This window comes from Ailuropoda melanoleuca, chromosome 1, assembly GCF_002007445.2.
Source record: "Ailuropoda melanoleuca isolate Jingjing chromosome 1, ASM200744v2, whole genome shotgun sequence".
NCBI lineage: Eukaryota > Metazoa > Chordata > Mammalia > Carnivora > Ursidae > Ailuropoda > Ailuropoda melanoleuca.
The window spans coordinates 17,123,629-17,147,499 of NC_048218.1; the positions used below are offsets into that span (position 1 = coordinate 17,123,629).

Consider the following 23,871-nt stretch of genomic DNA (forward strand, 5'->3'; position numbering starts at 1 on the left):
CATTCACCATAATAAATGATTATAATGGATAATTAAAAAGAGTAATTTGCTTTAATAACCTTGAAGTTCTGCCTATTAATTGTTGTATATAACCAATAAAATGGAATGTTTTTGTTTAATACTAAGCTTACAGTTATTTTTTTTTAAAGATTTTATTTATTTATTTGACAGAGAGAGAGACAGCCAGCAAGAGAGGGAACACAAGCAGGGGGAGTGAGAGAAGAAGAAGCAGGCTCATAGCAGAGGAGCCTGATGTGGGGCTCGATCCCATAACGCTAGGATCACACCCTGAGCCGAAGGCAGACGCTTAACGACTGCACCACCCAGGCGCCCCACAGACAATTATTAAAATACCATGAGAAGACAATGTACTTCTGAAATTTTTTAGAATTCATGAAAAGTTTTGTAGTAGCTTCCTGAGAACAGAAAATTCTCTTTGCAGACAAATTTACCCAAATTGTGCTTTATAATCAGAAATCAGCAGCTAAAGGTAAAAAAATTAACAGCATCAAAAATAAGTTAGATTTCTTTCTTTTCTCAAGAAAAATTTCCTTTCAGGTTTAACTTAATAATAAAGAGCTTCCTATAAGAAATACTTCCACTATATTACAGATGGCCAACAGACACATGAGAACATGCTCAACATCACTAATCATCCACTAATCAGTCACTGCGAGATACCACCTTCCACCTGTCAGAACTGCCAGTATCAAAAGTACAAGAAGTAGGGGCTCCTGGCTGTCTCAGTTGGAGGAGTGTGTGACTCTTGATCTTGAGGTTGTGAGTTTGAGCCTCATGTTGTGTGTAGAGATTACTTAAATAAAGAAGTACTTAAAAAAAAAAAAAGATAAGAAATAGGGCGCCTGGGTGGCTCGGTCAGTTAAGCATCTGCCTTTGGCTCAGGTCATGATCCCAGGGTCCTGGGATGGAGCCCCATGTCACCGAGCTTCCTGTTTAGCGGGGAGTCTGCTTCTCCCTCTTCCTTTCCCTCTGCACCTGACCCTGCTCATGCTCTCTCTTTCAAATAAATAAATAAAATCTTAAAAAAAAAAGACAAGAAATAAAAGTGTTGGTGAGACTGTAGAGCCAAAGCAACCCTTGTGCTCTGTTAGTGCAGCCACTGTAGAAAATAGTATGAAGATTCCTTGATATATTTGTATTTATAGATACTGTATATAATATGTATATCAAATATTTATGTATATTATGTGTTTATATATGTATATACATATACATACGATGGAATATTACTGAGTCACAAGAAAGAATAAGATCTTGTCATTTGCAACAACATGGATGGACCTAGAGTATAGAATGCTAAGTGAAGTAAGTCTGGCAGAGAAAGACAAAATACCATTTGATTTCACTCATATGTGGAATCTAAAAAACAAAACAAATGAACAAACAGACAAGAAAAGCAGAAACAGACCCATAAATGCAAAGAACCAACTGATGGCTGCCAGAGAGGAGGGAGATGGGGATGGGTAAAATGGGTGAAGGGGAGTGGGAAGTACAGGCTTCCAGTGTTGGAATGAGTAAGTCACAGGGATAAAAGGCACAGCACAGGGAACACAGTCAATGGTATTGTGCTAGTATTGTATGGTGGGTGGTAGCCACACTTGTGAGCACAGCATAACTACAGAGCTGTCTAATCACTATGTTGTATACCTGAAATTAATGTCACATTGTATGTCAACTATATTCCAATTAAACAAAGAAATACTTTGATTATAGAGAAAGAATCTTGTGGGTAATATTTCCATAATAGTTTAATAAATGTGAGTGAGGTAGCTTAATTCATTAATTCATTAAAGATTTTTTGAGCACCTTCAATATGAATAGGAAAAGATTTGGAATCACATATCTATGTATGTGAATGACATATTATTTTTGCTCTGAAAACCCAAGTGTAATATTAACAGCTGTGTCTTTATAAGGATATTTATCACAGTGTTCATCTCTTCTAAAAAGATGTTTCTATATTTTACTTTGAAAAAAATCACTTCATGGGGTGCCTGTGTGGCTCAATCAGTTAAGGATCTGACTCTTGATTTTGACTCAGTTCTTGATCTCAGTGTCCCGAGATCAGGCCCTGTATTGGGCTCTGCACTCAGGAGGGAGTTTGCTTGAGATTCTCCCTCTCCCTCCACCCCCACATTCTCTCTCTCTCTCTAAAATAAATAAATCTTTAAAAAACACTTCATGATTTTAAACAATACCTTTTTTTTTGCAGTATTTTATTTTTTAAAAATACATTATCAGAGTAACATACTTTTTCCTATCCTTCCCTCTAAGTGCAACTGTAAAACTCAAGACATATAAAGCAAACAAGAAAAGTCTAAAAGGTGAAGAGAAAAGGATAGATCAGCTAGGATCTCATGGCCTGAAGAACACAAGAGTGAGTTCCCTAAGTTTTCTTCTTGCCCTATTTATCCCAGACTTGGAGGTAATTGGTAACCCAGAAACACCAATGGGCACATACAATAAAAGCCCCCCAAAGACCCTAATCTCTCCAGTGGCAGCACCCAGAAAGAGGCAGCCTAGCAAGATAGAAAACTTGTAGATAATAACAATTTGACTACAGCCAAACACCTAAGAAAAAAAAAAAATACAGTCCCACCCTAATATCTACCAGCAAAGGTCAAGTGGGGAGCCCACACAGAACAGAAAAGCTGGAAACTATGCAGAGCAAAACTGATGGAAATGAAAGGAGAGATAGACAAATCTTCAATTATAGCTGGAGACTTCAACATCCCTCCCACAACAATGAGGGAACAACTGGACAGAAGATCAGCAAGGATACAGAAGAACTGAACAGCTAACTGAAGCTAAGCAACAGTTCTCAAACGCCCTATTCAACAACAGGAGAATATACAAAACCCAAAAATACTCCCAAATAAGCAGAGCCAACTAATTTTTTACAAAGGTGCAAAAGCAATGCAGTTGAGGAAGGATAGTGTTTTCAATAAACAGTACTGCAGCAGCCGGATATCCGTAGGCAAAAAACCCCACCTCAACCTCAACCTGCCACCTTACCCAAAAGTTAAACCAAAATGGATCATAGGTTTTAATATAAAACATCAAACTAATCAATCTTTTAGAAGGAAACACAGGAGAAGTCTTCAGAACCTAAGGCTTGGTGAAGAGTTCATAGGCATGACACCAAAAGCAGTCCATACAAAAAAAAAAAAAAAAAACTGAAAAATTGGACTTTATAAAAATTTTAAAACTTTTTTCTCTGCAAAAGATTCTGTTAAGACGATGAAAAGACAAACTACAGACTGAGAAAATGTTTTCAATGTATCTGATAAAAAACTTCTATCTCGAATTTATAAGGAACTCTCAAAAATTCTATAGTGAAAATACAAACAATCCAATTAGAACATGAATAAAAGGCATGAAGAGACATTTCACTGAAGAAGATACATAAATGGCAACTAAGCCCGTGAAAAGACGTTTAATCTCCCTGGCCACTAAACATGTATGTTAAGATCACAACAAGCCATCATTACACACCTGTTGAAACAGCTAAAATTAAAAATAATGACAACACCAAACGCTGGCAAGGATGGAGAGAAACCGGATGTCTCATACTCTACTGGAGGGAATATAAAACAGTACAGCCATTCTGGAAAATACTTTGTCAGTATTTTTAAAAATTGAACATATCTTATCAAATAACCCAGCAATCCCACTTTTGGGCATTTATCCCAGAGAAATGAATACATATGTTCACACAAAAACCTGTACATGATTGTTCCTAGCAGCTTTATCGGCAAAAGTCAAAGCTGGAAGTAACCAAAATGTCCTGCAATAGGTCATGGGTAAACAAACTGCTATCTCCATACCATGAAATAATAAAAATGGAATGTATTAGTACGCACAAAAGCTAGGATAGATTCCAAGGGCATTATGCTGAGTACAAAAAAGTCCACCTCAAAATGTCACATACTATACGATTCCATTTGTATGACATTCTTGAAATGACAAAATTACAAAAATGAGGAACAGAGTAGTGATTTGAGCAGTTATTAATGGCGGGGAGGAGGACTGTGGGTGTGACCATAAAGGAGTAGCACAAGGGAAATCTTTTTGATGATGGAGTAGCTTTGTACCTTGCTTCCCATAGTGATCCCATGATCTCTGCATGTGTTCAAATGACACAGAATGATACACACACTTTACACTAATGTCAATTTCCTGATTTTGATGTTGTACTGTAGTCACCTAAGATGTAACCATTGGGGGGGGGTAACTGGGAGGAGGATACACAGGACTCTCTATACTCTTTTTATAACTGTTTGTGAATCTGTAAATATTTCAAAATAAAATCTTAAAAAGGAAAATATGTACACTCTGCAGTCCCTTCTTTCAAAAAAAAGTACATTCCCTACATTTTTTTCAAGATTTTTATGACGCCAAAGTTCTCAAGTTAATAGCTTCTCTATTTCCAACAGTTGACAAAACCAAATTATTTATATGCCAGAAGGTTACTGTTTGTTTATTGTTTCTTTTAATTAATAATGGAGTAAAAAATGCTATAAATGTTATACTTGCTATGTCTTTAATAACTAATTTACAGTTGCTAATGGGTATCAAAAGATCAAGGACACCAAAATCATGATTTAATCAGAAACCTCATTTAACACATTAGTTGCAACCTCATTACTGACCTCATAAGCAGGCACTTTTGCTGGAGCTGCCAACAGGAAAACAAAATGTGACTAATTTCCTACTTTCCTCTATTTAAAAAATGAATTAATGAATATAAATATGTCCCAATTTGATACCTTAACAGCTTCCATAACACTTACTTTGGAAACTCTATGCCTGAATAATTGGGCCATTGCTTATTTCTGGAACATAAATTAAGCCCTCCAAATCAATCTTATTTGGACCTCAAAATTACAATAAAAAGGTTTCCAGATTACTTTTGGTTTACTTCTTTCAAATGATCTCCTTTGATGAATCTCTCTTTTTTTGAAAAGGCTTATATATTAAGGTACTGGGTTCTGCCATTCTTAATTACTAATAGCAGCACACCCAAATATATCTCACTTTCTGCTTTCATAATTTACTAACATAGTTAAAATGCATGTAAGAATATTTTAAAAGAGTCTATTGGAATTCTTAGCAGTATCGGTTTATTTAAGAGTGGGAAAAGTCATACAAAGAAAATCTCTTGTGAATAGTACAAATACAGGATCACAACTCCCTATCCACAATTTTGAAAACCTCAAAACAACCAACCAACCAACGCTGGAAAGTGAAATGTTTCATGTAACTGACTTGGTGGCAAAGGAACCTGGGGCTTTTTTCTAGTCTCTATGTCATCCACGGCTGTTAATATTCTCACCTTTCCTGCAGACACGTAAATGTATGTGTGCTCGGGATGCTGGCCTTGGAAGTACCCTACAATATATGGTATATGTACTATATTCCCTTTCCAATACCTTAAAATTTCTGACTTATGAGATAGATCTGGCCCCAAGGTTTCAAGAGGAGAACTACAGACCTGTCTTAGAAAAGCGTAAGATAGATATTTATATGGCACAAAAATAAGAAATTATTTCTCTGACAAACGAGTCCAGGAGTACAGTTATTTCATGATACGAAATTTGAGAGGAGAGTCAGATAAGCACCAAGTTGACCTTCATTTAATTAATAAGAAAATTAGGGGGTGGGAGGCGTTCAGCAACTTGCACAAGGAACAGTTGGAACCTAGGCAGTCTGGCTTTAGAAATCATGCTTTTAAACCACAAAAACGTTACTGAAGACTGCTTCTGAACGGCTTCAGTGTCACAGCAGAGTGAGATGGAGTCCCTCAGCTAAGGGCATCAGGATTTTATGGAAGTTCATACCCTTATAGGTAAAATAAGGTTCATACCCTTTGCCTAGGCTCCGGCAAAGTGTCAGGCTGGCTTGTACTTGAAACTGGAGGATTCTTTTTAAGGGGAAAATTGAACAGCCCAACAAAAAAAACCATGGGAACTCTTAGACTGTGGATTTCACCTGTGCAATGGTAGCTGGCCACAGTGAACTTCCAAGCAGCTCTTCTGTGCCTCTTTTTTAAAGAGCAGAAGACTCAGCATCACCAGACATTTAAGGAAAATGTCAAACATGAAACAGACCGAAATAACCAATAAAAAGGAACCTAAACAGGACAGAAGAAATACAAAAAGCAGAGAAAGTTTAAAATATATATATCATCAGTACCTTTAGGGATTACAAGGAGAAACTATATCTATGAAAGCAAAACAGGACACTATAAAATAGGGAGATGGGTACCTTGGAGGATAAGATAGAGCACACAGAAATTAAACATATGATAGCTGAAAGTGAGAGGTTCCACAAAACTTTGGAAGGCAAAGTCAATGAAATTCCCCCAGAAAGTAGTTCAAGAAAACAGAGATCAGGAAAATTAGAGAAGTCATCCTGGAAGTTCTTTCAGAATAGGTTTCCAGAAAGAGAAGCAGAAAAAATGGTGGAAAGGAAATTATCCATTTATGGCACAGTTTATAGAACTGAAGAATGAGTCTCCAGACATGAAAAATCCTAAGGGACTGGAAAAATAATTAAAAAAAAAACAAAAAAAAACAAAATCCAAGTGCATTATGCAATTTCATAATACTAGCAGTAAAAAGAAAATGCTAAGAACTCCTGAAAATTGCTTGAAAAATTTCTAAGACTTTTGAAGAGGGGATAGCAACAGACGTGTGGAAAGATGGGAACTCATGGAAATTCCTTAAATAAAGTAAGTGTAAGAGATATGAAAGGTAACCATGGCACCTTGCTTGGATCAACAGGAAGCAGTCACGGTAATATAAATGCTGATGATATGGTAATATAAGTTCTGAAAGGATAAAGTTTGTCTTGGGATCTAAATTCCCAAATACTATAAGAGGAGCCAATAGATAATACAAAATTAAAAAAAATTTAAAAAATGTAATTGTATTACTGAGAAATAGGAAGAAAGTTACTAAAACAGGGGTGCCTGGGTGGTTCAGTCGGTTAAGTGTCTGACTTCCTCTCAGGTCAGGCAGGATCTCAGGGTCGGGATTGAGCCCTGCATCAGGCTCCAAGCTCAGCGGGGAGTCTGCTGGTCCTCTCCCTCTGCCCTTCCCCCTTCTCCTGCTCATGCTCCTGTGCTCTCTCTCAAGTAAATATATAAAATCTTAAAAAAAAAAAAAAGTACTAAAACAATGTTTGAAAGAGTTGAAATGGTTACTTCTGGGGAGGGGGGTACCCAAATGAGAAAGTAAAAATTTTCTTCATTGTCCCATATCTATAAGATAATCACTATATATACATTCGAAAATTTGAAATATAAAAATACAATTTTCTCCTTGTAATCATTCTATTAATACTGGTATTCCATTAATATTTGTCTTTTCATTTGTAGTATTAAGTTAACCATGTATTATGGACATTTCACCTCAATCCATGTGGACCTCTTCATCCTTTTTAATCACTGTATAGGATTCATTCTCTTGTGTATCATTATTTTTTTTTCTTTTTTGTTGGATATTACGGTGTTTCTGATATCTTGCTATTAGCAACAATATATGGGCATTATCTGTGCCCACATGTGTTGTATTTCCTCAGAAAGCAGAAAGCACTGATAGAAATGATACTGCTGGCTGAAAATCTACTTCTTTTCACAAAGATTTCTCCATTTCTCTCCCAAATGTGGATAAACATAGAGTTCTACAAAACATATTATCTACACATAATGACAATGTTGACTCTTTCATGCAGTATTTCTTCTTTCTATGATTTTGTTGTGAGAGAGAAAACCTTCTGGAGAAAAACATAACATTAATAGAACAGAGGTTTTGCTTGCATTGTTCCTGAATTTAATGAGAATACCATTTGTCGCAACTGTTTTCTGAATAATTTTTTTAAAACATTTGGTTTGGTTTTCTCTGTTCTGTTAAGAAAAAAAAAATTCCAGTTCTACTTTGTGAAGAGTTTTAATAAAGATAAATGTTAAATTTTATTTAATATTTTGGCATTTATCAAGTTGTTTTCAGTAAATGTGTGCTCACAGACATTAGATAAATTCTTTGCTGTTTAAGTAAACAGCAGAATGGTTTTTTAATTATTATTTTAGAGAGTGTATCTGAATAATTGTGTTTTGTATAAATACATGGATTTCTAAAATCAGAATCTGAATGATAGGTTTACTGTACTGGAAGAGGATTCCCTGAAAGTTTTTAACTTTTTCTTATCTATTGAAATACACAAGACTATTTACTTGACTGATTCAGGGAATTATCTTTTTTTTTTTTTTAACATTATCCTTAAGAAGATTTGCTTTACAGTCATGGGGTTGTATTTGAAACGCTTATGAGCCTTTTCAATGTACTTTTGTCTTCCTTTTTTAGGGGCACGGCAATTGCTGGCATAGTGTTTGGAATTGTATTCATTATGGGGGTCATCGCTGGAATTGCCATATGTATCTGTATGTGTATGAAGAACAACCGTGGGACCCGGGTGGGCGTCATCAGGACCACCCACATCAACGCCATCTCCTCCTATCCTGGTAAGCACAACTGCTCACTCCTTCTGAAGGAAGAGTAAGATTCGTTAGTTATGCTGTACTCCTTAGAGAGAGGAAACATTGAAGACTTTCATTGCAATGATCTCCAAGAATGTAGGGCATTTAAATTAACATAGACTGAAGCTCTAGCTTTCAATGGAGATTACTTAGATCCAAGTAATAAAATCTAGCTCACATTTAAAGGTATTCATATTTTTAAGGCTTGTTTTATTGACTACAATTCCCAATCAGCCAGAGTTTTAGACAGTCCACACCCACTGTGTCTACCTGCCAGAGTTCTGAGAAGTAATTACAGACAAAGTATAAGTGACATGTCTTAACAAACTGGCATCTGATTTAATAGGTACCTAAGTCTTAAGAAAAGTCTGTATGCGAAGAAAACAGTTTTAATATAATATGAAAATTCCCAACAAAGAGCAATGGTAATACATTAATAATGTATAATGGTAATACATTAATAATTTGACAGGTGTTTGTTGAGAATCTGCTAGAAGTTCTATATAAAAATATATTGAATATATCCTACTCCATAAACAAGATACTGCGTTTTGCATTAATTGCTCAGTAGTGTTTTCTAAGCCTGTCTGTATATGTATCATTTGACATATAAAAAGGAGTCAAATCTTAAATCTAACACATTCTTAGATAATTTGCTGTCCACAGTCATGTCCTTCCTCAGCCCCTGTGAAAAAGAAGGTACCTTCTACACACAATCTGACCATGTATCAATTCCCTAATAACTTCCTTCCTCTCTTAGCTTTTTCCCTATCATCTTCAACTTGAGGGAGCAAATTCCAGATGAATGTGAGAACAATCATTTCTCCTGTTCCTCTTTTGTCAGTTCTTCCCATTTTCCAATATCTTCATGTTGGAGTGTTTCAAAGGTCAGTCTTGTGTCTTTTTCTAGACTGTATCTACACTTACTTCTTTTGTTATATCTTTTGATCTCATGGTATTAAGTACTACTTATACGCTAATGCCTCCCAAAATTATAAATCTCCATTCTGAACATCCTTCCTGAATTTCATATGCATTTGATCCCACTACCTACTGGACATCTCAGCTTGGATGCCTCACAGCTATCTCAAGTTGAACATGTTCAATGCTGCACTTCTGATTATCCCCCCAAACTTCCTCCACTTACAGCCTTTATCCTATCAACTGATGGCATCTCTGGACTTCCAGTGGCTCAGGCCAAAAACCTTTGAGTTATCCTTGACTCCTCGCCTCTGTCAAACCTACATGCAACCTACTAGGAAAACTTCCAGGTCCATCTTCAAAGTATGCACAGTGTCTGACTACTCACAGTCCACACTGTTCTTTCCCTGGTGGGGCCACCCTCAGCTCTGACCTGCATTCTTGTGATAATATCCTTACTGCTCTTCCAGCAGCCACCTTTGGCCCCCAAGGGTCTATTCTAAACCTAGTAGCCAAACTGAACCTTTTAGAAGTAGATGTCAAATTATATCATTCTTCTGTTCAAAATCTTCCAATGGCTTTCCATTTTCTCCAGAGAAGAGTCAAAGCCAGTGGTTCCTATTCTATCCAAAGTAAAAAGCAAAGTTCTGACCAGGGCCTGCAAGGCAATGCATGAATTGGCTCCTCTTTTTATTTCTCTGGCTTCATTTCCTTCTCTACTCCCTCTTGCCACTCTGCCTCCAGTCACACTCTCCTGTGAACACAGAAACACACTCCATGTGCTCCGTGAGCACAACAGGGCACACTCCCATCTTATGGCTTAGCTTAGAACATGGACTCTCTCACTTAATTCAACTTCTTGATCAAAGATCACCTCCTGAAGGAGGCCTGCTCTGGTCTATTTAAGATTATATTATGTCCCTCCCCATCGTGTCCTCCTTGTTATACTCTATATTTTTTTCCAGAGTGCTTTTAATCTTCTAAGATACCGTATAGTTTGTCCAATTGTTATATTTTTCACTGTCCATCTCTTCCTCCTAGCACCACAAGACAGGGATCGTGGTCTATTCTGGTCACCACCCAGTCCCAAGTATAATACCAGGACTGGCACATAATGGGCACTCAGCAGACATAGCTGAACAAGTGAAGAGTGCAACTCATGACAAGATCTGATTGAGTTATATATCAAAACTTAGCGAATTTACCTTAAATTTCACCCTAGAATATATAGCTTTTACTCATTACAAAAGCAATTCACAATTTTGAATCTTTCCAACTTACTAAGAATACTGTTGGGATTAGTGTAATGATGTTACAACTAGGGTACAAGGAAAAAACAGGGAATTTTTTTTATTCTTCACATCTCCCTGTTTTTACCTGGTCAACCCATAACTCAAGAGAACAGAGGAGAGTCAGACAGAGACATTAATTGAAGAGAAGGCAAGGAGAAGCCCTCTGTAGATAAAATTTCAGATACACTTTTGCTCGATCATAAAAAGTTTAGTTAAAATTAAACATTAGACATTTTAAAACATTAAAAAATATTTTTTTATAAAACCAGAATAGAAGTTTCAAAATATTTTAATGTGAGGGCTTATGTTTTCTTAGGTTGGAGGTTTCTATTTCATGCATGGAAACATGTTTTTTAAACTTTAGAGTGGCATCATTTATACTGGCAGATCACAGCAGCATGTTACATTTTCAGTAAATGCATTGTTCTGGGAACTGAATAATGTGAGAAACATAATAAACCTTATGGCGGAAGTATTTTTACTACAAAAAAGCTAGATCTTCAAAAAGCATAATGTGCTTGATTACTTCTCATTTCCTTCTCGAAATCACTAATTAAGCTTTTACTTAAAAGATAGAAAAAAAAACACAGTAGTAATGAATATTTTTCAAAATCTTTCATCTGTGGAAATATAAAATATTTTACCCACATTAATTAATTAGTCTTGTGATAAATGAGGTAACAACCCAGTTTATTGTATAGTCCTCAGCCTGGGGGCCACATATATGAGTAGAAAATAATTTAGCTAAGGTCATATTCCTTGGTGAAAGCCTTGGTGAAAGTGCTCAGTGGAGATACCTACAATGAATATTATTACTGTGCACTGGGGAGGAGATTACTGAGAAAAGCTCATCTGCTACACCTGATCATTTGTTAGTGACCTTCCAAAACAGTTTTTTATTCCTGCCATGTTGGGTAGAATAAACAGTGTCTTGTTTAATTACAATTATTTTAAAAACCGTTAGTGTGAAAATAAAAATTATTTGTCAAATATTATACACCCACTAGTCTCCAGAACTTCACTGTAAACAAAGAAAAGTGACCATGTTAACGCTTTCTTAAAAAAATAGGTTTGGATGAAACACACTTGAAAGAAAACAATACAGAAAGACTATAACAGAAGGCTTGGCAAAAATATAAAAATCAAATGACAACCAAAGGAAAACAAGAGATTGCAATGCTATCAAGAAATTTGTGATCTGAAGTACATTACTGAGACCCTGGTGATTGACTGATAGAGAGAGAGAAAGAGAGAGAGATAGATGATAGATAGATAGATAGATAGATAGATAGATAGATAGATAGATTTAGGTAAACCATGAAGAAGAAAGGGAGGTTCTTGGGTACAAAAAAATGACAAAGATACATATAGAAAGGAGTTGTGGAATTGGAAAAATCATCATTTTAAAACCATTATAAGAAAAGTTTGGGACAAGAATCATTAATGGGTGTTAAATCTGGGGGGAGAGGTTGCAGTGGAGCAGGACATTTGGATGGTCTTAAAGTGTCTACCCCCAGGTTTGTTGCTAGTTATAAGGGGAAAAACAGTCTCTACACAGTGAAGAAACCAGACAACATCTTGACCAGGTGGTAAAGATTAACATCACTAAAGGAGAGATGGACATCTTGCACTTCTGGGTGTTAATAACTCTGAGGATGACACAACTTCATATGTGCAGGATTCTGGCTGAAAGTTCACAGCCTGAATCTAAGCATGAAAAAAGATCTGACAAACCCAGGTTAAGGAACATTCTATAAAATAACTGACCTGTAGTCTTTAAAATCTCTTGGAAATATTTCATTAAGAAATCAAAACTCTAGGGGCACCTAGTCAGTTGAACATCCAGCTCTTGTTTTTGGCTCTGGTGATGATCTCATGGATCATGGGGCCAAGCCCTGAATAGTGCTCCACGCTCAGTGGGGAGTCGGCTTGAAGATTCTCTCTGCCCCTCCCCCACTCATGCGCATGTGCACTCTCTCTCTGTCTAAATTAAATAAATCATCTTTAAAAAAGAAATAAAAATTCTATTTGCATCACTGAATTCACAAATGAGGGCTGCCTTATTAATATTTGTACTGAACATGAGAAGAATTTCATTTACTCACCAAAGGATTGGTGATACGAGGATATGCTCTTCTGATTGTGCCTATATTCTTCCTGAAATTAGAAGCAAGTCTTCTCCTGAAAAGTGGGTTGAGGAGATGCTTGTAGGTAAGGAATCTCAGAGAATGGAGGGGTGGTGAAATACCTACAGGTATGAATAATTTCCAAGCAATGCCAAGAGTCTCCACATTTAAGAATATAGTCATTCATTGAAAATGAGATTAGTCAGTATGATTGTGCATTTTTCTCTAGGCACATGAAGCTCCTAGATACAAGTCTGGGAGAGCCAAAACGTTGAATTTAATCAAGATTGGAGTTTTGTCAGGTAACAGGGAGAAAAAGAGATAAGAAAATTGATGATAAATGCACAGATATAATTTTAGTGATGGACCACAAATCTAAGCCGAATAAAGAAAGACATGAAGACAGGAAAGAGGTGACATCAGTTTAAATTAACTTTTTTAAATGTCATCAGTAAAACTGGAAATCTAGGTAAGATTCAAGATACATTGAAATGTGTATTCTAGAAAGATCAAGAGTGGTGGTCAGATTTACATAGGTACAACAAGGTTGAGAAAAATATTTTTAACACAAAAAAGTCCAGTTGCAAAGAAAATGATTAAAGAAAACAATTTAGGGGATACAAACAAACTGCTTAACACTTCATGAAGTGGATGGTCTTTGTGCAGGGAACTGCAAAATAGGTGGAAGGCAGGGAGCTTTTACAGGGTAAAGAGTAAAAAAACAAGGAAGAGAAAAATAGGAAATATCTGATTGGCTGGGGCCACATAGTTAACCTTGTTTGGGGCGAGAAGGAACAGGAAGTAAGTAGAGAGCTCAGAGTTGGCTTGATGTTTGGGGATTAGCTGACTGGATATACTAAGTTTCCCATCAAGTGGAGCTTCACAGGGACATGAAAGTCATCTAAGTTTTAGTTTGCTGCTGTGGCACCCTGGGCAGGAGCAAGTTCCATCTTGGGGCTAGAAATTTACTTCAATCTATGAATGTTGAAATCATCAAGAATGCTAATAGAAGCCATGTTGCAGAGAAAGATAATGGGCCTGATGCTAAATCATCAATGAATGAGAGTTTAGGGCAGAGCAGACCACAGGTATTAACAAGGAGGAGTAGAAAGTAGTATAATCTCATGGTGTGTGCTACAAAAGAGCTCAGATTTTTAAGGAGAAAACATAGACCATAGTTTGAAAAATGGGAATGAGAACCCCAGAAAATACCCAGTGCACCTTCTGGCCCTATAGGATGTAGGATGAGGAAAGAATATTTCTGATTTAATGCTGCTGCAGAGGAAGCTACCCTCTCAGGGGAAAAATCTGACTTTAATGAAAATAGAAAATTTTCACAACTATCTCATGCATTCTTCTCTCTTCTTAAAGCTCAAAAAAACCCTTGCTTTTCTCACTCCCAGTAGATCTCATTTCTCTGGAAAACAGACACAATTAGAAGAGGACTTCCTCATATTCTGAGCTAGAGTCACATGTGAAGAGATGGAAAGGGGAGGATACAAAGGGCTTTTCTGATGACAGACTTTGTGGTCTCCTGAGCACAGTGAAAGTGGGTGGGGAAAGTTTAGAAAATTAATGAGATTTGATGTGTATAAAGCCTTCCAGAGTTAGAGTCTACAATGAAAGAGTCTAAGAGCTTGTCTCAAGGTAACAGAGGAACGTAAAACATGACTAGACTTGTCTTGATGTTATCTGAGGGGAAGGGGAATGATAGCTTCTAATAATATCATCCTTTTGGGAACTGCATCTTAGGCCACTGTTGAGGAGAAATGGCAGGATTGGGTCTTTGTGGTGGGTGTGGAGGCAGTGGAGGTTTTGCTGGGAGCTCTGTGGGCTTCTGCTCTGAGTAAGGTTCAGGCAAATTGTGAGCAGTGTGGTTTGGGGGAGGGTAGAGGAGAAGGTTTGCTCCTAGCAATAATATTAGAAGTTGTCTTTAAAAATGTCATAAGCTAGGGATGCCTGGATGGCTCCATTGATTGAGCTTGTGACTCTTGGTTTCTATTTTTTTTCACAGTTTTTAAATTTTAATTTATAAATGCACATGAGAATCCAGAATTATCTTTTCAAAGTGTAAAGGTAATCATATGATTTCCTTATTTGTTTTTTAGTAATTATACTTTGACTATTCCAGTCAGAAACCCCTTAGTTGCCAAGAATAGATACCCAATCTGACTAGTTACAAATAAAAACTTATGAGGATAAATATCCTATAATGTTCCAAATAGAACAGAATACTGGTGTCTTGAGAAGTGCAGAAATCAAGTTATCTCCTGGGACTTCACCAGCAGAAGCCCATGGGAGAGGCTCCCTAGTGACTCTTGGTTTCTGCTCAAGGCATGATCTCATGTATTGTGGGATTGAGCCCCGCATGGAACTCTGTGCTTAGCAGGGAGTCTGCTTGAAGATTCTCTCCCTCTGCCCCTCCTCCCACTCCTTCTCTGTTTCTCTCTAAAGTAAACGAATAGATCTTTTTAAAAATGTCATAAGCTAACACTAAGGTGTATTAAAAGATAAATTGAAGCATGCTAGAACTTTTAAGAGTTTATTTGAGCAAAAATTGATTTGAATCAGACAGCACCATACTGGAAGTGGTTAGGAGTACCCTGCCATATACAGAGAAAATGTAGAAGCAAAGAAAGGAAATTATTTCACTGGCTATAGCTTCAAGCCTAGTTGGTAATTTGTGATTGGTTGTCCTTAGTGTTTTTATTTTGTAACTTTGAAGCATTTACAGGCTTACATTTTGATTTGTTTATAATGACAATAGAGCCGCCTCAGTCTAATGGGCTCCTTGTTTAATTAATTAAACAGGTGGTAATCATATTGTAGTATATAAATATATCAACTCAACATGTTGTACACCTTAAACTTGCACGATGTTATATGTCAATTATAGCTCAATAAAAAAAAAATTTTAAACATGTTAAAAAAAATGTCATGGAAATTCTCTTGTCCTACCAGATATTAAAACCATTTAAAATCAATAATAATTAAAATGAGGTGTTAGTGGTATAAAAAGATATGCCTTGGTCATTGGAACAGAACTAGTACATTAGGGGCGCCTGGGTGGCACAGCGGTTAAGCGTCTGCCTTCGGCTCAGGGCGTGATCCCGGCGTTATGGGATCCGAGCCCCACGTCAGGCTCCTCTGCTATGAGCCTGCTTCTTTCTCCCACTCCCCCTGCTTGTGTTCCCTCTCTCGCTGGCTGTCTCTATCTCTGTCAAATAAAATAAAAAATCTTTAAAAAAAAAAAAAAAAGAACTAGTACATTAAAATTTTACAAACTAAAGGAGAGATAACAAAACACTGTGAAAAATGAGGATTAAGAAACCGTATAGATAATTTGGTTTAAGCAAAATTTAAAACTTAGGAAAAATAAACTTTGACCAAAAATACACCAAATAAAATAACAGATATAAGGAAGCTTTACATATATAAATTTAAATGAAAAAAGCTCAGAAATAGTTTGGTTATGAATCAGATATCCAAAAGAGAAGACAAATTTTTAAGTTTAACAATAAAGGAGATCAAAAAGATAACCATATATTTTGTTAGATGCAAGTTTTAAATTTTGGTATGTCAATGAGGTAAAAATAATATAATTAAACATTTCGACAGTTATTTTTAGAAAGATACCTAGAAAAGATACATACTTTTGTATACTTGTTTATATCTTATCTTAATTATATTTTGATTCTAATTGATTCTAGTTTTTAAATTACTAGTCCAAAACAAGCAACAATCACCCAATATAAACTACAAACAGTAGGGGCACCCGGGTGGTTCAGCTGGTTGAATGTCTGACTCAGTTTTGGCTCAGGTCATGAGCTAAAGATCATGATCTCAGGGTCATGAGATCAAGCCCCACATCAGCTCCATGCTCAGCGCTGTCTGCTTATCCCTTACCCTAACCCCCGCCCACCCTCTCACAAATAAATAAATCTTTAAAATCTTTAAAAAAGAAAAACATAAGTAAACTACACAGTAAACAAGTTGTAGAACAATGTCAAATCTAGCTACTATCAAAGAAATGTAAAATAAAGAGCTATTTTTTTTACTGTTAAATTACCAAAATATTAAATGATAACCAGCTAGTTGATGATAGAAATTTTATTCTAAAGAACTAATTCAAAATAAAAATTAAAAAGTCTATGTGTAAAAAGATAATCACCTCTCCATTATTTATAATAATAAAAATTGTTAATCTCAAAATAAGTGAACAGTCAGAATAATATGCAGCCATTAATAAAGTTTATGAAAAATATGTAGCAGAATGAAAAAGACTGTTATAATCCAAAGTAAAATGCATATACTCACTTTACACAACTACAAGGATATTAAAAACCACAAATGACTAGAAGGGATTATATAAAGATATTATTTGTTAAATTGTGGTGGCGAAATTATAGATGATTTTCCTCTGTTTCCAAATTTTTAAAAATAATGTTGTATAGGTTTTGGTAACACCGTTCATCTTCCCTTTATGTTTGCTTCAGAGATGTTGGCCTGAGTGGGTGAAAAAAATTAAATTTCTTCTATGAATTTCATAGCATCCCTAAATTTTGTAATATTGCAGAAAACTATAATGACATTAAGGATAAATGGCATATGTACTTAAATCAGAGAGCTGTACTTAAATCAGAGAGCTGGAATATTGATGATGAAAGAATTTCAAAGGCACCATATCTCCAGCCTCATCCATACTTCTTTGAAAGATGATTTGACCTTTAAGAAAGAACAAGACCTCTTAGAGTTAATCAGGAATTTTCTAAAACTAATACCTTGAGAAGTTTACTTCCTAGTGAAACCTTATTATCTGTAGGAAAGAAGGATAGCACAGTCCACAGTTACACAAGTCTGACTGCAAAATGTCTTCCAGTAGCTGATACTATAAAAGATGTGCCATGTTTATTTCATGATGGATAGTCCGCAAAATATTGCTCTTCTGCATTATACTATCACTTTATTAAAATTCAAAGGCTATATGAGTAGAAGGCTATATGAATCTAATCATATCTTAAATTTTCATGTTCAACATGCAGCTATATAAACCATAGGGAATCTCACTGAAATGTCCTCTAGCAGTTTTAATGCAGCTGGCAAAATATAAACGCTTTGTTACCAAAGCATAAATAGACACCACGGCTTCATGACAGAGAATGATGCAAAGTCAATCTGTAGAATCATTCAGCGTGTGCTCTGCAAGTGGGAGGCAGAGAAAAGCTCCAACATAAAAACAGCTTAAAACCACATGCTTATAAGAAACTGTTCAATGGGTATCCAGCTGTAACTTCCTATTTTACATGGAGCCTGTATTTTTCAGCTTGGATGAAGTATATTTATATTCTAAAACTCTTTTTCTCTGTCCTCCTGGATATAATGAAGCAAAGGAGTGGGTGTAATGCAGAGGGAAAGTGTGTTTAGACTCCACAGGAGTTGTTCCATTTTGTTATAGAAAACAAAGCTTTTGATAGTCCAGCCTCAAATGTTGAAAGCAGCCTTAGAGAAGCTGGATACAGCTGTGTCCTCTGTCATGAGCCCTCGGACTATAGAGCCCACTGGAGACTTGCAAAGCCTTTGCTCAGTAGAGCAGTCCTCAGAGGACATCCCACCTAGTTCTCTGTCTCCATTTTGCTCTTTTCTCAGGTGACCCAATTCTATGTCCTCACATCCCTGAGTACAGGCAGATCAGTAAGTGGTTCAAACCATCAAGCTCCTGATAAAGCAAGCCATGTTAAGAGCATCCAGAAGAAACATTGTTAGTGCTTGCATATAGGATGAAGCCCTACATTTGTGCATGCACAGTGATCAGAACACTACCATAATCTTATTGGTAAGAGCACAATTTAGATGACATTTTATTTATTTATTTTTTTAAGACTTTATTTTTAAGTAATCTCTACACCCAATGTGCAGGTCACATGACACCAGCTGAGTCAGCCAGCCATCCCTAGAAGACAATTTAGAAAAAAGTTTATTGAAATGTTGCTTGATCTTTTCTGCCATTCCAATGTTTAAAAAGCTTGACCATTTATTTGCATCCACTAGTCTTGTGATTTAGGTTACATTCATAGTAAGCAATTAAGGCATGCCAATTTCCAACCAGAATCATGATCTTGATGATAATTCATATACTAGCAAATCATCAGAGGGGTTGCTCAGATGTTACAGAATGACTGGTTCTTGGGGCGCCTGGGTGGCACAGCGGTTAAGCGTCTGCCTTCGGCTCAGGGCGTGATCCTGGCGTTGTGGGATCGAGCCCCCACATCAGGCTCTTCCGCTATGAGCCTGCTTCTTCCTCTCCCACTCCCCCTGCTTGTGTTCCTTCTCTCCCTGGCTGTCTCTATCTCTGTTGAATAAATAAATAAAATCTTTAAAAAAAAAAAAAAAAAAAAAAAGAATGACTGGTTCTTGAAGATATGGAATACTCAAGGGGTACCTCTCTTCCAACGCTTGACATGGGATTGAGATCACTACAAAATTGACATCCACACATAGTCATAATGAAGTGTACTAAATGTGATTTAAAACACACTGGCATACATTACAGTAAAAAAATAATTTAAGAAAAATTTTCAAATAATATTTAGAAAACGAAGTTCTTCATTCCCATTCATAAATGTGCTTGCCCACCCTCACTTTTTTTTCTTATTCCTATAATGGTTCCATGACCTTCTAAGTTACAGGAGCCCAATAAAGGATGCCCAATACCTGAACACCTTCTTTCACTCTCCACCTCTTTCTGTACCTAATTAGTCATCACCAAAGCACTCAGCTGCTCAAGGTCTCTTATGATTCCCCCCTCAAATGCCACGCGAACCTTATAATCCTTCACATATGCTATTACATCACCTCTCCTTTTCTTCTGCCCACTTCAATCCATACTGCTGAGAAAATCACCTTCCCAAAGCATATTCACTAGCATATTCAAAAAAATCTCTGGTAACTGCACATCACACATTCCTTATGTGATAGTCAAAGCCCACCAGGATGATGATACCATCAGAGTTCTCAACACTCTTCCCATTTCCCCTTTCCATGTACTTTCTGGTTTCAACAAAAGGGCTTTCCTGTTTCTGTGCTTTTGTTCAATCTGGAATTAGAACCTAGTCTTCTCTTTATCTGCTCCTTTAGCATCATATTTTCAAGAAATTTTCCCTAAGCAACCAATTCTAAACATTTTGGCCCATAGGTACCACTTTTTGTAGCACTTGCCCTTTCATACACATGTGTCCTCAACCCAATAAAACTAAGATTTCTGCAGGCAAACATTATGTCCCGTCCCAAAGTACTCAGCCCAGTGGTTTAAACATAGTAAACACTCAAATATTTGCTAAATGCCTGATGCTCTTTACTTTTTCTTTTTCAGTGGCACCACCCCCCTATAGTTATGACCATGAGATGGAATACTGTGCCGACTTGCCACCTCCCTACTCCCCGACCCCACAGGCTTCAGCACAGCGTTCTCCACCCCCTCCTTACCCTGGAAATTCAAGGAAACAATCCTTCTCCCAGAACAGAATATGTGCCAATCAGAGATCTTGCCTGGAATAGAATGCCTCTACTCAGAAACAGGAAAGTATTGCTCTAAGGAATACTTTTTTGGGTCAAACAATATGTCAAGTGGAATATCCAGGCTAAGAAATACTGAGTTTTTACCCTTCTCTGAGCTGACCCCATCTGGAGTACTGTTTGGGTCGATGGTACCACACTTGAAGAGATGTACTGATCAATGCAAGCACACTCTGAGAAGAGTAATGAGACAGACAAAACATATGAAAATCATATTATTTAGGAAACTGCAATGCTGATCCTGGAAAAGAGAAGAATGATATAAGAGAGGAGGAGAACAGCCTGGACTACATAAGGAAACAACCATATTCTGTGTAGCTTTAAAAGTCAGAACTAGAATTATTCATTCTTTTATTCATCAATAAATACTGTTCAAGTGCGTGAGAGCCTACTCTGTGCCTTTCACTGCTTAAAGCACTGGATGGAAGCTACAGGAACTTTGGTTTCCGTAAGAACAAGGAACTTTGGTTTCAGGAAAAGAAAGAGGAGTTGGAGCATCCTTATTGACTAGATTGCTTTGTGAAGTTCCTTATTACCAAGACTTCAAACAGAATCTATCTGGTAGAGACATGTTCTAGAAAGAAGAGCTATATCAAATGGTAGATGGGTCCACTGGGCCCCAAACATTCTGCTCATGGGTTAGGTAAGTGTAAAGTAAATTTCTATGCCTCCAAGAATGAAAACAACTAGAATAGTTAAATCTTATCTATTTAATTTTACAGTTAAAACAGGATCAAAGGGACTCAACAGCTGCTCGAAGCCAAGAACCCTTCAGTGCTAGCTACTGCTACCTAAAAATCATCTGGCTTTAATTAGTGTTTTATTATGACAAAGGTTATTCCAACTGTGGGGGAAAAAAAACTATATCAGGTTCCCCAAGCAACAGATACTTCATTTCAGATTGAAAGATTAGAAGCCACATATTCCCATGGGATTTTACATCAGGGAGTAAAACTGTAGAACTTGACAGTGAAGATATATAACAGTTTATGAAAAGAAAAAGGGAGAATGAAATTTGTATTCTGTTCTGTGGAATTCCGATCATATGTAGCTTAGACAGATTTGTTTCTCTTCTGTAATGTTTTGAAAATCTGTTCCCTTGAAGAATATATGCAGTTAATAGAAAGGTTAAGATATTGACATCAAACTGTTGCCTTTCACCAAAATCCAAATGTTATGAAGTGCCTACCTTCAAGTATAAACTTTTTTGCTAAATGATTCTAATGTCCTGTATTTTTCTGCAAGTGACCTTAACATTTATATTTTTATGTGAGCCCTTTCATGTATTTAAAATTTACATTGACAAAATGTTGGGGGAGAGTGATGGCAACATACATCATTCCTGAATTTGTTCCCCCTCACAAGAAGAACAACTAACAACTAAAAAGAAGACACCACTGAGAGAATCCTAGAACGCAGGACTGAGGATGAAGAACCCTCCCCACCCTGCAATTCAGAGACAAAGACAGACTGTATTAGAGGGGTAAGAGAAGTGACTGCATGTTGACCGTATTGCCCCTTCCCCAGGACAGTGCAGCACCATGGGGACAGGTGTCTCCTGAGCCTCCAGTTCCTCCAGTGGAAAAAAGAACCCAAGGGGGAGCAACCACCACTGCCACCCCAGCATTGTGGGTCACTCTGTGAGCACCCTTACTCTCTCATACCACTAGAATTGCAGGGCTCAGCCACTGGAAATATAACTATGACAGGGTGGCACTTGAGTTGAGAGAAGAGCAGATGAGCCAGTAGTTTTCTAGAGCCATTGGCCTCATTTGGCCAGGGAACTTAAGGCATGGGTCTTCTTGAGGTAAGACAACAAAAAGCTTTACCAGTTTTACGGCTTCTTCTTCTGTTGCACACGGAAAAGAATCTAATTCATGGCCTTGCTCATTGCTGAATATAGCCTTCAGCTATCTGACCAGGGAGTCTAACCAGAGCACACAGGAAACACATAGTCCATCTAACAGCCCTACATACAGTGGTGCTTCAACAGGGAGCACAGCCCGTGGCTTCTCCCATCTGCAGAGCATCACCGACCAGGGAATTCAGTGGACGCTCAGGCCTGATTTGAAGCCCCCAAACAATGATTTCTATGGGCCCCAAACCTTGGCTGCTGCCCTGCCAGAGCAGGGAAGCAGGGAACATAACTCCATCTACTACTGAATATAGACCCAGTCCCAACCATCTGGTAAGTCTGAGCAGAGACTAAGGCAAGTGAGGACCCCATCCTACAACCCCACTTGGATAGGGACCCAAGCCAGCAGTCATATCCAACTATTTTTAGCCAGTGGCACAATACTGCATCCCTGTCCTCAGAACTTGAGTAGTTGCCTCGCCCAAAGCAGTCCATAATAGCTCTCTGCCCAAAGACATTACCAACAGACACACCCAGAAAAACAAAATGAGCTGCCTAGTGAAGAGCTATCTCTGCCAAAGCAAACCTATAAGTCTGGAAAAAGAGGTCAATTACTCAAATACTCAGATACCAATACAAGAAATCAAGGATCACGAAAAATCAGGTAAATATGACACCATGAAAGGAAACTAATAAAGCTCCAACAACTGACCCTAAAAAAAAATGGAAATCTATAAACTATCAAAGAATTCAGAACAATTCTCTTAAAGAAGTTTAGTGAACTTTGAGAGAATGGAGACAGACAACTAAACAAAATTCGGAAAACAATGCATGAACAGAAGGAGAAGTTTGACAAGGAAATAGCAACCATAAAAAAAAACAAAAACAGAAATCTTAGAGTTGAAAAAAACAATAAAGGAACTGAAGATTTCAACAGAGAGTTTCAAAAGCAGACTCAAACATGCAGAAAAAAAAAATCAGCAACCTGAAGGATTGGACATTGGAAATTACCCAAAGGAGAAATAAAAATTAAAAACAGCAAAGAAAGCCTATGGATATTATAGAACAATGAAAAGAAAAAATATTTGCATCATAAGAATTCCAGAAGCAAAAAAGGAGAAAGGGACAGAAAGTCTATTTAAAGCAATAATGGCTGAAAACTTCCTGAACCTGGGGAGAGAAATGGTTATCTAGATCCATGAGGCCTAAAGAATCCCAAACAGGTTAAACCTAAGGATAGAGGGCTACACTGAGACACATTATAATTATATTGTCGAAAGTCCAGAACAAAATATTTTTTACTAGCAGCAAGAGGAGAGAGTGAACTTACATACAAGGAACTGCCCATAAGATTATTGGATTTCTCAACAGAAACTCTTCAGACCAGGAAAAAATGGGGTGTTGTATTCAAAATATTGAAAGAAAATAACTGTCAACCCAAAATTCTATACTTGGCAAAGCTGTCCTTCAGAAATGAAGGAGAGATAAAGACTGTCCTGAACAAACAAAAGCTAAGGGGGTTAATTACAACCAGAACTACCTTGG

At 37.0% G+C, this 23,871-nt stretch overlaps 1 protein-coding gene and 1 long non-coding RNA gene across 3 annotated transcripts in view; one reads left to right on the top strand and one right to left on the bottom strand.

Annotated features, from left to right (window-relative positions):
* LOC117801534 overlaps positions 1-12,988 on the bottom strand; it is a 45,684-nt gene extending 32,696 nt beyond the window's left edge. For both annotated transcript variants that reach the window (XR_004624151.1, XR_004624152.1), the window contains exon 1: positions 12,879-12,988. This is a non-coding gene — a long non-coding RNA (uncharacterized LOC117801534). The remainder of the gene's footprint in view (positions 1-12,878) is intronic.
* Positions 1-23,257, top strand: part of CYYR1 (cysteine and tyrosine rich 1) — a 99,969-nt gene extending 76,712 nt beyond the window's left edge. Inside the window, exons 3-4 of the mRNA XM_034656496.1 lie at positions 8,388-8,545; positions 20,269-23,257. Of these exons, the coding sequence (XP_034512387.1) occupies positions 8,388-8,545; positions 20,269-20,453 (343 nt within the window). The 3' untranslated portion in view covers positions 20,454-23,257. The remainder of the gene's footprint in view (positions 1-8,387; positions 8,546-20,268) is intronic.
* The last annotated feature ends 614 nt before the right edge of the window (positions 23,258-23,871 follow it).